We start from the raw sequence: 13,135 nt of genomic DNA on the forward strand, positions 1-13,135 counted from the left end.
GCAAATAAATAAGCACCTGTACATCCAAGTTCATCAGCTTCAGCTTCAGGCCCCAGGATCTCATCACCGCAGTCTGCTCCTTCTGCAAAACATAAGCAAACGAGAGCTGCTGAGATGGTTCAAGATCCCCCAAAAAACCCCTGTCAAAGCTGTAGCTTTCCAGCTGCTGGTGAACTATAGCTTTGTGCATGCTTGTGTGCCGCTGGGTGTAGTAGAGATGCTGGAGTTGTTGGTTAACGGAACAGTAACACCAAAAGATTAAAGTATTTTAAAGGAGAAGGAAAGCTACAGAAGCATTTTATTAGCAATAGATTACTATAACACTATATTAATTCTGCAGAATACTTTATCATACCTGAATAAACAGCTCTATAAGCTCTCTGTTTGTTTAGGATAGCAGCTGTAGTATTAGCTTGGTGTGACATCACTTTCTGCATGAGTCTCTCCCTGTTCACTTATAGCTCTGGGCTCAGATTACAGCAGGTAAGTTTAGGAGGCGCAAACCCTAAGAAACAATTTTGAGGTGCTAATCCACAGAAGGCCCCCCCATGTGGGTCTCCAGAGTTAACATGCACAAAAATCAAATAAAGGATTGCACACTCGATTAGAAAAATAAAAGGATATTTATTACATCAAACGAAAATAAGGTAACAAAAAATACCAATACAAGTGGCGAGCCCAATGCGTTTTGACCATGGTGGTCTTCCTCAGGGGCACAAAAAATAAGAAATCGAAAGAAAAAGGCAGGAGGGAAAAGGGAGGGGAGAGGAGCAAACTGAGCATGCTCAAGCCCTAGCCCTGGAGGTTTAAGATGAAAACAGGACGTGTATTACAGAAGCCCATGTGCACACAATAGAAGGAAAGAAATGTGGTGTTTCTTTGACAGAGGATTAAAAACAACATTACTTTGAGGGTTTACTGGTGTTTTCATATAGACCTTTCTGATAAAGCTTACTTCATTTTAGCCTTTCCTTCTCCTTTAAATTTATGAAAATATAATATAATGTTGCCATATACTGGTACAGCTGATGTGTTTGCTTTAGAAACACTACTATAGTTCATAGAAATGAGCTGCTGTGTAGCCATGGGGGCAGCCATTCAAAGCTGAAAAAGGAGAAAAGGTACACGTTACTCAACAGATAACCGATAAGCTCTGTAGTATACAATGGGATTCTTTAGCACTTATCTGTTATCTGCTGTGTATCCTGTGCTTGAATGGCTGCCCCCATGGCTACACAGCAGCTTATTTATATAAACTATAGTAGTACTTATCTGTTATCTGCTGTGTATCCTGTGCTTGAATGGCTGCCCCCATGGCTACACAGCAGCTTGTTTATATAAACTATAGAAGTACTTATCTATTATCTACTGTGTATCCTGTGCTTGAATGGCTGTCCCCATGGCTACACAGCAGCTTGTTTATATAAACTATTGTAGTACTTATCTGTTATCTGCTGTGTATCCTGTGCTTGAATGGCTGCCCCTATGGCTAAACAGCAGCTTGTTTATATAAACTATAGTAGTGTTTCTGAAGCAAACACAACAGTTTTACCAATGTGCCCTGCAATACATTATATTGTCAGTCTTTTAAAACACTTTCATTTTTTTGATGATACTATTCCTTTAACAAATGGAGGTTTGCAGGCAATAAATCAAATATTCGTATAATTTACACACTATCCAGCTACCTGTATATACTCAGGACATTTCCTGGTCAAGGGTCCTCAAAACGAAGGACAAAGGCAAATGCATTCTCAGACTTGTTCTACTGATTCAGAGGGGCTCAATGGCTAACAGAGTGTAGCAATCAATGACAACCAATCACGGATTGCTGTTCATTTATTGCCTTCCACTCGGCTGATGAAAGATTATTAGGGATTGGTTACAATGATTTACTGCAATGGTGCAAATGCATCAAGGAGCTTATCCTTATCGGCATAATGAATATTGATCAAAGTGCTGATCCCTAGAGAGAGAGAGACATAAAGCTTTGCCGTTTGACAGAAAGGCAACATTATTACAATGCAGTCAGTAGCCTCCATATTAAGTATTTACTAAAGAGTTCAGACAAAATATTCCATGACCCCCTCAATACTGTCCCTATGTGGCCCATAATAATAACACATTTCAGGAGACAATAATGACTTTGCTCTTTGGAGCGTGTGCCTGAACCTGGGACCCTGGTTACACTGGCAGTTGATTGTACATTAGAATGGCACTGGCTTGGAGGCATTTTTGTGGTTTAATCGACAGCTCTAATCAGGTCTAACTGAAATAACTCCAGCGGCACCTGTCTGAGCCTGTAGTGTGAGAGCGGAAGCCATTGTATCTGATAAGCAGTTAGATCTGATCTGATCCAGCAACTTACCTCTAGCCTGGCAGTTACCTAAAGGGATTCTGTCATGATTTTTATGATGTCGTTTTTATTTCTAAATTACACCGTTTACACTGCAAATAATTCACTCTACAATATAAAATTTCATTTCTGAACCAACAAGTGTATTTATTTTTACTTGTAATATTGGTGTGTTTGTGCCATCTCAGGTCATTTTGCCTGGTCATGTGATTTCAGAAAGAGCCAGCACTTTAGGATGGAACTGCTTTCTGGCAGGCTCTTGTTTCTCCTACTCAATGTAACTGAATGTGTCGCAGTGGGACCTGGATTTTACTATTGAGTGTTGTTCTTACATCTACCAGGCAGCTGTTATCTTGTATTAGAGAGCTGCTATCTGGTTACCTTACCATTGTTCTGTTGTTAGGCTGCTGGGGAGGAAAGGGAGGGGGTGATATCACTCCAACTTGCAGTACAGCAGTAAAGAGTGACTGAAGTTTATCAGAGCACAAGTCACATGACTGGGGCAGCTGGGAAACTGACAATATGTCTAGCTCCATGTCAGATTTCAAAATTAAATATAAAAAAATCTGTTTGCTCTTTTGAGAAAAGGATTTCAGTGCAGCATTAGTGACTAATGCATTTTGAAAAAAACAGTTTTCCCTTTAACTTTCTGCTGAAATAATTAAGTTCTAATGTAAAAAGCAGGGCACAATAGAAGGACACCATGTCTTACTGTATTGCGGAACAGGACAGACAACTGGCCCTTTTTTTTCACCCTTGACAGTTATGCTTTGATCCTTTCAAATGCTAGGACCTTACTCATGTTCTTCATTGCTACTCCAATGCCAAACGGCATTGCATCCTCTCTTTGCTGCTTTCCTTTTAAATCAACATTAATATTATTGCCGAGTCTTTTCTGTAGTGCTATACAATGGCATACAAGTGGCAAATGGTTTCAATACAAAGATGCTTCAGCTCTCAAGAGCTTGCAGTCTCTACACTTCACAATACACTAGCACATAACACAGCCAGTCACAACACCACAATGAAATATTCATTTGGTTCACACTTTCCTTTGCACAGTGTTTGGGGTAGGTTAGACATGTGCACTATATAAAAGCTTTTCATCAACTGGGCCAAGTCTAACCATTTCTTTTGACGCTGGCAAATTTTCGCTGCAGTTTTGCGAATTTATTTGCCGGCGGTCAATCAAGGGAATTTGCCGCGAATTTGCGCCTGGGAAATAAATTCGCCCGTCACTAATGCCAACCAGGATCCGATTGTTTCTGAGTTTTCGGGTGACTTTGCCCTCTCAAAGGGGAGGGGAGAAAGCTGAGAATCGGGCAGAAATTACCAACAGTGGTCTAAGGGGCGGGAAGGGGGGGTTTAAATCAGTGACTCCTGAAAAATTTAGGTCAGTTGACTTGTCCGTGGGCACATACAGAATATGAGGCATTGATGAATAATTGAATATGGATGGAGAGTTGACGCTAAAGAGCTTTATTGGGTTAAAGACAGTAGACAATTACTAGTATACAAGCTACCTCCATTCACCAATTGTTGTGACTGTTTTGTAAGCAGGATTCCATTATCTAGGGGGATTGTCTGTGCACTGTGAAATGGATTCTCTACCTCACAAGAGCCAAACATGGAGTAGCTTCAGTGTCCCTGTTTGTTTTCTTTAGCTCAAGAAATAACACACACAAAAAAAAAAAGTTTTTTTTTTGGTGATGAAAACAACTGGCAAAGCATATGTTTGGCCTATTTATTGAACTCGCATTGAACCAGGGGGTATACTGCCCCTTTAAAATAGCATTGCCACCTGGCAGCTACCAGCTAAGGTTAGGGCCGATATTAGAAACGTCTAGCTAACTCTCCATTCTTCACCCACCTGCCTATGATACTACCCACTATATATGCAATATAGTCACCAAATTCCCACCTTATAAATACCTTCAATTGACCACCTCCAAACATTGGTTTAATGCCCCCAGTAGAGGAGGTAACCCTATGTTCAGATCTACTAAAAAGCAATTCTAGCTGGATTGCCGGAATCAAACATTATCCATGGGAAGTGAGGCTTGAATGATTACATAAAAGACTTGGTGGCCCACAGAAGGCCTCCCTAAGCTTTACTGAGCAGAATAGAATTTATTAAGATGGCCGAACACACAAGGCAGCCCTTGTCTTGGGCAGAATTTCCATTTTGTGAACTGGGAGTGCTGTTCTCTCTATTTTAGCAATCTGCAAGCCCTGCCCTAGTCGTAGAGGAGGAGATGTAAGCGGTGGAGAGGCAAAAAGCCAAAAAGTGGCCCTGTGAAAACAACAAAGCGGTAAACACAGTGTAATGTAAACCACGGAAAAAACGTTTTTACAAGTTTCAAGGCCAGAAATAACTGGCATGTAAAGTCAAATTAAGAATTTTCATTTTTTGAAGTTCTTGGTTCCGGACCACAACATTTTGGCAAGTATTTTACAAATACCATGTTCCTTTCCGCCTAAAGGCTTAGTAGTAGCAGACAAAAGCAAAATTCCAGCTTACATTGCACAATCAATTTACCCACTTAAAGACAACCCTGCTCATTGGTCAGTGCGAAGCCCCTGTACTTTTGTTTTAGGGAACAGTGATTTAAGAGTAGGAAATGAACAGGTTAAATTAACCCCCCCCCAGTGCTAACTGTAGATAAAAAGTCCTACTATAAAACAAAAAGCTTTCTGCACACTCGCTTCACAAACCACAATACCACACACAAGGCTAATAATAAAGAAGTGTGACTTATAGCAGAGCACTTAAGCCTTTCCTGCATTTAACAAACTATATATATATATATATATATATATAATATATATATATATATATATATATATATATATATATATATATATATATATATATATATATATATATTATATATATATATATATATATATATATATATTAGGTAAAAATCCTACTTATTCTCATGAAGGAGCAATGTTGGATGAATGTGGAATGGGCTTTCCCATGTTTCAAACTAACTCTGAACTGAAAACACAGCCGCTGAACTAAGCAACCCAAGTCATAAGGCGAGGATATGATCTTAAAGGAACAGTAACACCACAAAATAAAACTGCATTGAAGTAATTCAAATACATACCTCCCAACATTTTGGAAGTAAAAAGAGGAACAAAATTTTTTTTCGCACGTAGCTCAGCAACATTTTCTGATCACGCCCTTCTGTGGCCACACCTCCTAATTACCATGTTCATTTTACAAAATTTGGCAGGTTATGAAAGTTTGAAAATAATTGTCCTTATCTAAACAGTTTTTTTGTGTCTCAAAATTGTTAACTGTATCTTATTTGCACCTGTTAGCTGTTCTGGGCTCTCTGCTAAAAGCCAATTAAGTTACAAACTTGTTTCTTTTTCTGGCTGTTCAGTGCAGAGAAAATAGGGACAGTCCAGTACAAATGAGGGACTGCAGGTTGAGCTGTCAAAAGAGGGACTGTCCCTCCAAAAAAGGGACAGTTGGGAGGTATGTGCTGTTGCCCTACAATGGTACAACTGGTGTGTTTGCTTCAGAAACACTACTATAGTTTATATAAACAAGCTGCTGTGTAGCCATGGGGGCAGCCATTCAAGGCTCAGGTTACATAGCAGATAACAGATAAGTACTACTATAGTTTATATAAACAAGCTGCTGTGTAGCCATGGGGGCAGCCATTCAAGGCTCAGGTTACATAGCAGATAACACATACACACTGTAGAACACCATTGTATCCTATTACAGTGTTTATCCGTTATCTGCTATGTAACCTGTGCCTTTTATCCTTTTTCAGCTTAAATGGCTGCCCCCATGGTTTATATAAACTATTGTAGGCTTTCTAAAGCAAACACGCAACTCTTACCAATGTGGAGCAACAGCACATTATATTTGAATTACTTTACAGTTTTCTTTTTCGGTGTTACTGTTCCTTTACGATGAGAATGATTTTGTGCACAACAGCAGTTCAGCTGTGCAACTGAAGTCTTATTTCCACGTACATTATGTGGTTTCAAGAAAGGATTAGATGCTGTTGTATGGCTAATGGAATTAGAGTATTATATTCATTAAATTGCTGCTGCTGCAAGGATTTGTCTAATTGCTATTACACTTTGATGACTAACAGCAAATTGAGCTTCTCATGGAGCTTCTCATAAAACTTCAGCTGACCATATACAGGCTGATTCCCTCATCCAGCAAGCCCAATATGGACACACAAGTAGCCCGGGGGTAGACAAATCATATCACATATGGGTCAGGTTTAGACAGGCCCAACAAGGTCCTTACCTGAGGGTATTAATATGTTTTTAGAAAACACCAGCGTTGTACAGGTATAAGATCCAATATCCAGAAAGCTCCAACTTATGGAAAGGTCCCCCATAGCCTCCATTTTAATCAAACAGTTCAGATATTTTTTTTTCTTTTTCTTTCTTTTTGTCTGTAATACTAAAACAGTAGCTTGTACTTTATCCCAACTAAGATATAATTAATCCTTATTTTAGGGATGCACCGAATCCACTATTTTGGATTCGGCCGAACCCCCGAATCCTTCACGAAAGATTCGGCCGAATACTGAACGGAATACTAATGTGCATATGAAAATTAGGGATGGGAAGGGGAAAACATTTTTTACTTCCTTGTTTTGTGACAAAAAGTCACACGATTTCCCTCCTGTCCCTAATTTGCATATACAAATTAGGGTTCGGATTTGGTTTGGCCGGGCAGAAGGATTCGGCCGAATCTGAATTCTGATGAAAAAGGTCGAATCCCGAACCGAATCCTGGATTTGGTGCATCCCTAGTTTATTTAATATTTCAATTATTCTTTAGTAGACTTAAGGTATGCAGACCCAAATAACTCCTTATCTGGAAAACCCCAGGTCCCGAGCATTCTGGATAATAGGATCCATTCCTGTACAGGTAAGGGATCAAGTATTCGGAAACTCGTTATCCAGAAAACGTGAATTACGGAAAGCCTATCTCCCGTAGACTCCATTTTATCCAAATAATCCAAATTTTTTAAGACTTCCTTTTTATCTGTTATAATAAGACAGTAGCTTGTACTTGATCCCAACTAAGATATAATTAATCCTTATTGGAGGCAAAACCAGCCTATTGGGTTTAAATGATTTTCTAGTATCAGAAAATAACCTTTTTTTATTATCTATCATAACATTGTCTTTGAATTCTATTTATAATTTTGCCATAAAAGTATTTGACTGATGCTTTTACATTACCTTTCTTACTACCCTGCAGGGCCGGAACTAGGGGTAGGCAGGCTGCCTAGGGCACCTTCCCGGCTTGGCCCGGCTCTGCTACCCTGTTCCTCTATGAGGGGGCTGCCATATTTGTGCCATATTTGTGCCATATTTGTGCAGCAGAAGTGAGTTAGCATTAGAAACTCTAACTGACAAGTTAAGAAGGGACAGTCAGGTTTAGGAACTTCAATTAGCTATTACTTACAAAAGCAGAAATATCATCGAAAAACGATCAACATGACCTATAGGTAACTTTTGATGTAGATTAATATTTTGAAAAGAAAAGTTTGTGTCATTATCACTTTAAGGTATGAAGATCCAAGTTACAGAAAGATCTGGGGAAACCCCCAGGTCCTGAGCGTTCTGGATAACAGGACCATAACGTACAATAAATGGGTGTATACAACGGGCAGCCAAAAGTAATTTCTGAATTCCTTACAGGATGATATCCCCAACAAACAGTGTCAGATTCGGGTCCCTTCTACCTTTGGCTTATTTTATAAGAGACACAAAATGAAAGAAAAGGAAAAGGCAAAGTGTACCTTCATCTTCCCAGCAACTTTTGCCGCTCCCTTTTCCGCTCTCGCTGCCTTCTGGTAATACTGTTTGGTCTGTTGGCAAGTCATCTTCTGGAACGCTGCCCTCGCCATCTGCTGCGTCTGTAACACTTTCCTCTTCCACTATGTGCAATTTGTCTTCATCATCTGAATCAGAATTTGCTTCCAGCACACTGTTGTAATTGGTAACTGTGGGGAAAGGAGACGAAAACAGGTCAGCGAACGCAAGCGGCACGATGAGGTGCTAAATCCATTACAGCTTTTAGCATATACAATGAGATCATGCAAATTCATTAGTATGTCAACAATTAATGGCTTCCCCTCCCTACCGGATACCAGGGCTGAAATCAGAAGAGCTGTAATTTAATAGGACAAAATGGGATAATGGGATCCATTATCTGGGTACACGTTATCCAGAAAGCTCTAAATTACGGGAAGGCCATCTCCCATAGGCTCCATTTTAACTAAATAATAAGTTCAGATATTTTTAAGAAATCCTATCAGTCATATAATAACTCTCAGGCGTAAAAGTGAGATTTTAAAAACAAATATTTAGGTTTCATTTTTGCCCAATAAAACTCTGGTGAGGTGCTAAATCATATCCATTATCCGGATACCCCTTATCCAGAAAGCTTCAAATTACGGAAAGGCCATCTCCCATAGGCTCCATGTTAACCAAATAATGTAATATTTGAAAAAGTATTCCCTTTTGTTACGAATTTACGGAAAACTCTTCTCCCATAGACTCAATGTTATCCAAATAGTCCAAATTTTTTAAAATAATTTCCTTTTTCTCTGTAATAATAAAACAGTACCTTGTACTTGATCCCAACTAAGATATGCCCAACACACTGCATTTCCCAACCCGCCCGTCTGAACCGCCCCACCCACTGCCGCCTCATGCCCGCCCAGCACCAAACAGCCTGCATCCCCCTTCCACAGCCAAATGTAAGATAGTGGCTGGGGGGTTTTTGAAGCGGCTGAGACTAGGCAGGGGGCGTGGCCATGACATAGTGGGCGTGTCACTGATGTCAGGGGCAGGGCTATGACACAGTGATCGGCGATTGGCCGGTCACCGTGTCAATCAAGGGAATCCTGCCTTATTTGGAAAACCGGGCAGGAAGTTTTGACCCGGGCAGCCGTTCAAAATACCGGGCAGTCCGGGCCAAAACCAGACAGGTGGCAACCCTAGTTACACCACTGTTATTGGAGGCAAAAACAATCCTATTGGATTTAATAAATGTTTACATGATTTTTTAAGTAGACAAAGCATGGAAATCCAGATTACAGAAAGACCCGTTATCCGGAAAACTCCAGCTCCCGGGCATGCTGGAAACAGGTCCTATACCTGTACCAGCAAAATAATCAAGTGCTTAACAGTTGCTAGGTGCCCCTGTATTTAAATTGTGGAGTATACCTCCCAGCTTTAGGCACTCACTTCCCTCTGATAATGGTTATATATAATTCTGACTGCTTTCCCAAGCCGCAGTAATGATTAGCAGTTGTCACCAGCACAGGAAAATACTGAGTCACCTCACAGCAACATAAAAATGTGTGAGAATCCGGCACAGGATAAGAGACACAAGTTGCTCATTTCAGTATCTGTAGCCTCATTGGTACATGTACTACTGTTTTTACTGTTCTCATCAATTGGTGATGTATGCAAAACACACAAATAATCGGTGATCTCTATAATAATTTCAGATATTTTTATGAAATGATATCAGTCATATAATTACTCTCAGGCTTAAGGGTAAGGACACACGAGGAGATTCAGGGAGATTTTGTCGCCTGGCTACTAATCTCCTTGTCTTTTGAGCAACTATCTCCCTGAACTGCCTCAGCGTTTTTCCCCATAGGCGGGGGAGGATCTAGCACAGAGTTGAAACCAAGGCACAGGAGATGTTTATACAAAGAATTGCTACTACAGAGAGGTAATGTACCTTGTTTACTATGACTAAAGATAAATAAGTTAGGGACCACCATGTGGGGTTTTACCTTGACGTGGTATGGTGGCTTATCAATATTATGATCATAACTTTGTAACAAAAAAACCCTGTTTCAAAATTAAATGCACTGGCATATTTACTTGAATTACTTAGACAGGGCTTTATACTTTTTGAAATTATACTTTTTGAAATTGGCCTTAGGTGTGCATCCACAAACCCCCCCATATAGTTGCCTGAAATTGCCTCACTGATGCAACTTTTGGCAACTATTGAAAACGCATCACCGTGTGTGCATTAACGCAGGCAACTTTTCATTGTAGCCTATGGGGAAAAACGCTGAGGCAGTTCAGGGAGATAGTTGCTCAAAAGACAAGGAGATTAGTAGCCAGGCGACAAAATCTCCCTGAATCTCCTCGTGTGTCCTTACCCTTAAAGTGAGATTTTGCAAACAAATATGGAGGTTTCATTTTTGCCCAGTAAAACTCTGGTACTCCCATGTCTGAGAAAAGCTATTGCCTAGTAATACAGAGCAAGGGTTCAGTCATTTGTCACAGCCATTTATTTTGTCCTTAGGAAGGCAGGGTTTCATTTCGTGTAGTATTGTAACCAACATATATAGTTGCACCTCAGGGAGGGGGTTGACAAAATCATTCTGAAATACTACTGGACAATAGCTGGAAATTTCTAGCCTCTTCTGAGCTCACCAATGTGCAGGGGGTGTTGCTGGGTCTGTTCATCCCCAAAGAGCTGAACCTCCAGGTAAAATACTTTCAAAAGCCCAGAAGTTCAAAAAGTGAAGAACTTGATAACATTCTTTATAAATACCCTTTAGGGTAAGGACACACGAGGAGATTCAGGGAGATTTTGTCGCCTGGCTACTAATCTCCTTGTCTTTTGAGCAACTATCTCCCTGAACTGCCTCAGCGTTTTTCCCCTTAGGCTACAATGAAAAGTTGCCTGCGCTAATGCACACACGGTGATGCGTTTTCAATAGTTGCCCAAAGTTGCCTCAGTGAGGCAATTTCAGGCAACTATTGAAAACACATCGCCCTGTGTGCATTAGCGCAGGCGACTTTTCATTGTAGCCTATGGGGAAAAACGCTGAGGCAGTTCAGGGAGATAGTTGCTCAAAAGACAAGGAGATTAGTAGCCAGGCGACAAAATCTCCCTGAATCTCTCGTGTGTCCTTACCCTTAACCATCAACAGGTTAAAGGAGAAGGAAAGCTACAGATGCATTTTATTGCCAATAGATTAGCCACAATAGTGCAAGCTAGAATGCTATATTTATTCTGCAGAATGCTTTACCATACCTGAGTATAAAGCTCTATGTTTGTTTAGGATAGCAGCTGCAGTATTAGCTTGGTGTGACATCACTTCCTGCCTGAGTCTCTCCCGGCTCACTTATAGCTCTGGGCTCAGATTACAGCAGAGAAGGGAGGGAAGGTAAAGAGGAGCAAACTGAGCATGCTCAAGCCCAAGCCCTGGAGGTTTAAGCTAAAAACAGGAAGTCTGATACAGAAGCCCATGAGTACACAATAGAAGAAAAAAAAAGTGGTGTTTCTTTTAACAGAGGACTCAGAGCAACATTATGTTGAGGGTTTACTGGTATATTTATGTGGAACTTTCTGATAACTTACTTGGTTTTAACCTTTCTTTCTCCTTTAAGGCCCATTTGTGGCCGTACACACCATACATGGCCAGTGAGTTAGTACTTAAACTTGATGGTCATGTGTCTTATTTTTCAACCATAACTACTTACTATGGAGCTACAGTGTGCTATTAAATGTGAACCAACCCCTAAAAACTACATTATATATATATATATATATATATATATATATATATTATATATATATATATATATATATATATATACACACACACACATGCCAGCCAGCCTAAAGCTTCAGCATCTCTACTGAAGGAATAATCGGTACCATCAAAGTTGTGCATCACAGCTCCCCATCTTGGATTTTGTTAAGAGTACACTACTGCACATGCTCAGTGTGCTCTGGGCTGCGGTTGGGAAGTTAGCTTAGGAGTCATGGAAATAATGAAGAGGTTCATCTGTCATACAAGCTGAGGCTACAGGACAAAGTATTTAATTTTGATGCAAAATGCACTGGTTTCTACGCTACTATGTAATTAGAATAGGAATTAATTACTAATGTGTCATGTACTGTCACTTTTATATATACAGTATATTGTCAGTACCTAAGCTCAGAGCATATGCTGTGAATCAGCATAAAAAAGATGGGGAGCTACTGGGGCATCTTTGAAAACACAGATCTTTACTGCTAAAGGACTGTGGTTGACTTGGGCTGGTACAGAAGCACAAAACATAAGTGGGCTCATTTAAAAACAATGGGCAACCAATCAGTGGTTAGCGTTTTCAGCTAGCTGCAAGTAGAACAATGAAAGTAAAGATCTGGTTGCCCTACCCAAGTGCAAATTTGCCCAGTGTTTATAAATGACCCCCAGTATGTAGCATTTTTACCCTGCTTGTTTAAAGGGATCCTGTCATCGGAAAACATGTTTTTTTCAAAACGCATCAGTTAATAGTGCTACTCCAGCAGAATTCTGCACTGAAATCCATTTCTCAAAAGAGCAAACAGATTTTTTTAAATTCAATTTTGAAATCTGACATGGGGCTAGACATTTTGTCAATTTCCCAGCTGCCCCTGGTCATGTGACTTGTGCCTGCACTTTAGGAGAGAAATGCTTTCTGGCAGGCTGCTGTTTTTCCTTCTCAATGTAACTGAATGTGTCTCAGTGGGAAATGGGTTTTTACTATTGAGTGTTGCTCTTAAATCTACCAGGCAGCTGTTATCTTGTGTTAGGGAGCTGCTATCTGGTTACCTTCCCATTGTTCTTTTGTTTGGCTGCTGGGGGGGAAAAGGGAGGGGGGTGATATCACTCCAACTTGCAGTACAGCAGTAAAGAGTGATTGAAGTTTATCAGAGCACAAGTCACATGACTTGGGGCAGCTGGGAAATTGACAATATGTCTAGCCC

General features: G+C 40.2%; 1 protein-coding gene across 5 annotated transcripts in view; it reads right to left on the reverse strand.

Annotated features, from left to right (window-relative positions):
- The window catches only part of zeb1.L (zinc finger E-box binding homeobox 1 L homeolog), an 86,177-nt gene that overhangs the window by 17,163 nt on the left and 55,879 nt on the right, over window positions 1-13,135 (reverse strand). For 3 of the 5 annotated variants that reach the window (XM_041565434.1, XM_041565432.1, NM_001092493.1), the window contains 2 exon segments: window positions 8,157-8,360; window positions 17-82 (listed from right to left, as the gene is read on the reverse strand). In XM_041565434.1, coding sequence (XP_041421368.1) covers window positions 17-82; window positions 8,157-8,360 — 270 coding nt within the window. 5 annotated transcript variants of the gene reach the window in all.

The sequence above is a fragment of the Xenopus laevis genome, chromosome 6L (genome assembly GCF_017654675.1).
Source record: "Xenopus laevis strain J_2021 chromosome 6L, Xenopus_laevis_v10.1, whole genome shotgun sequence".
In the NCBI taxonomy this organism is placed as follows: Eukaryota; Metazoa; Chordata; class Amphibia; order Anura; family Pipidae; genus Xenopus; species Xenopus laevis.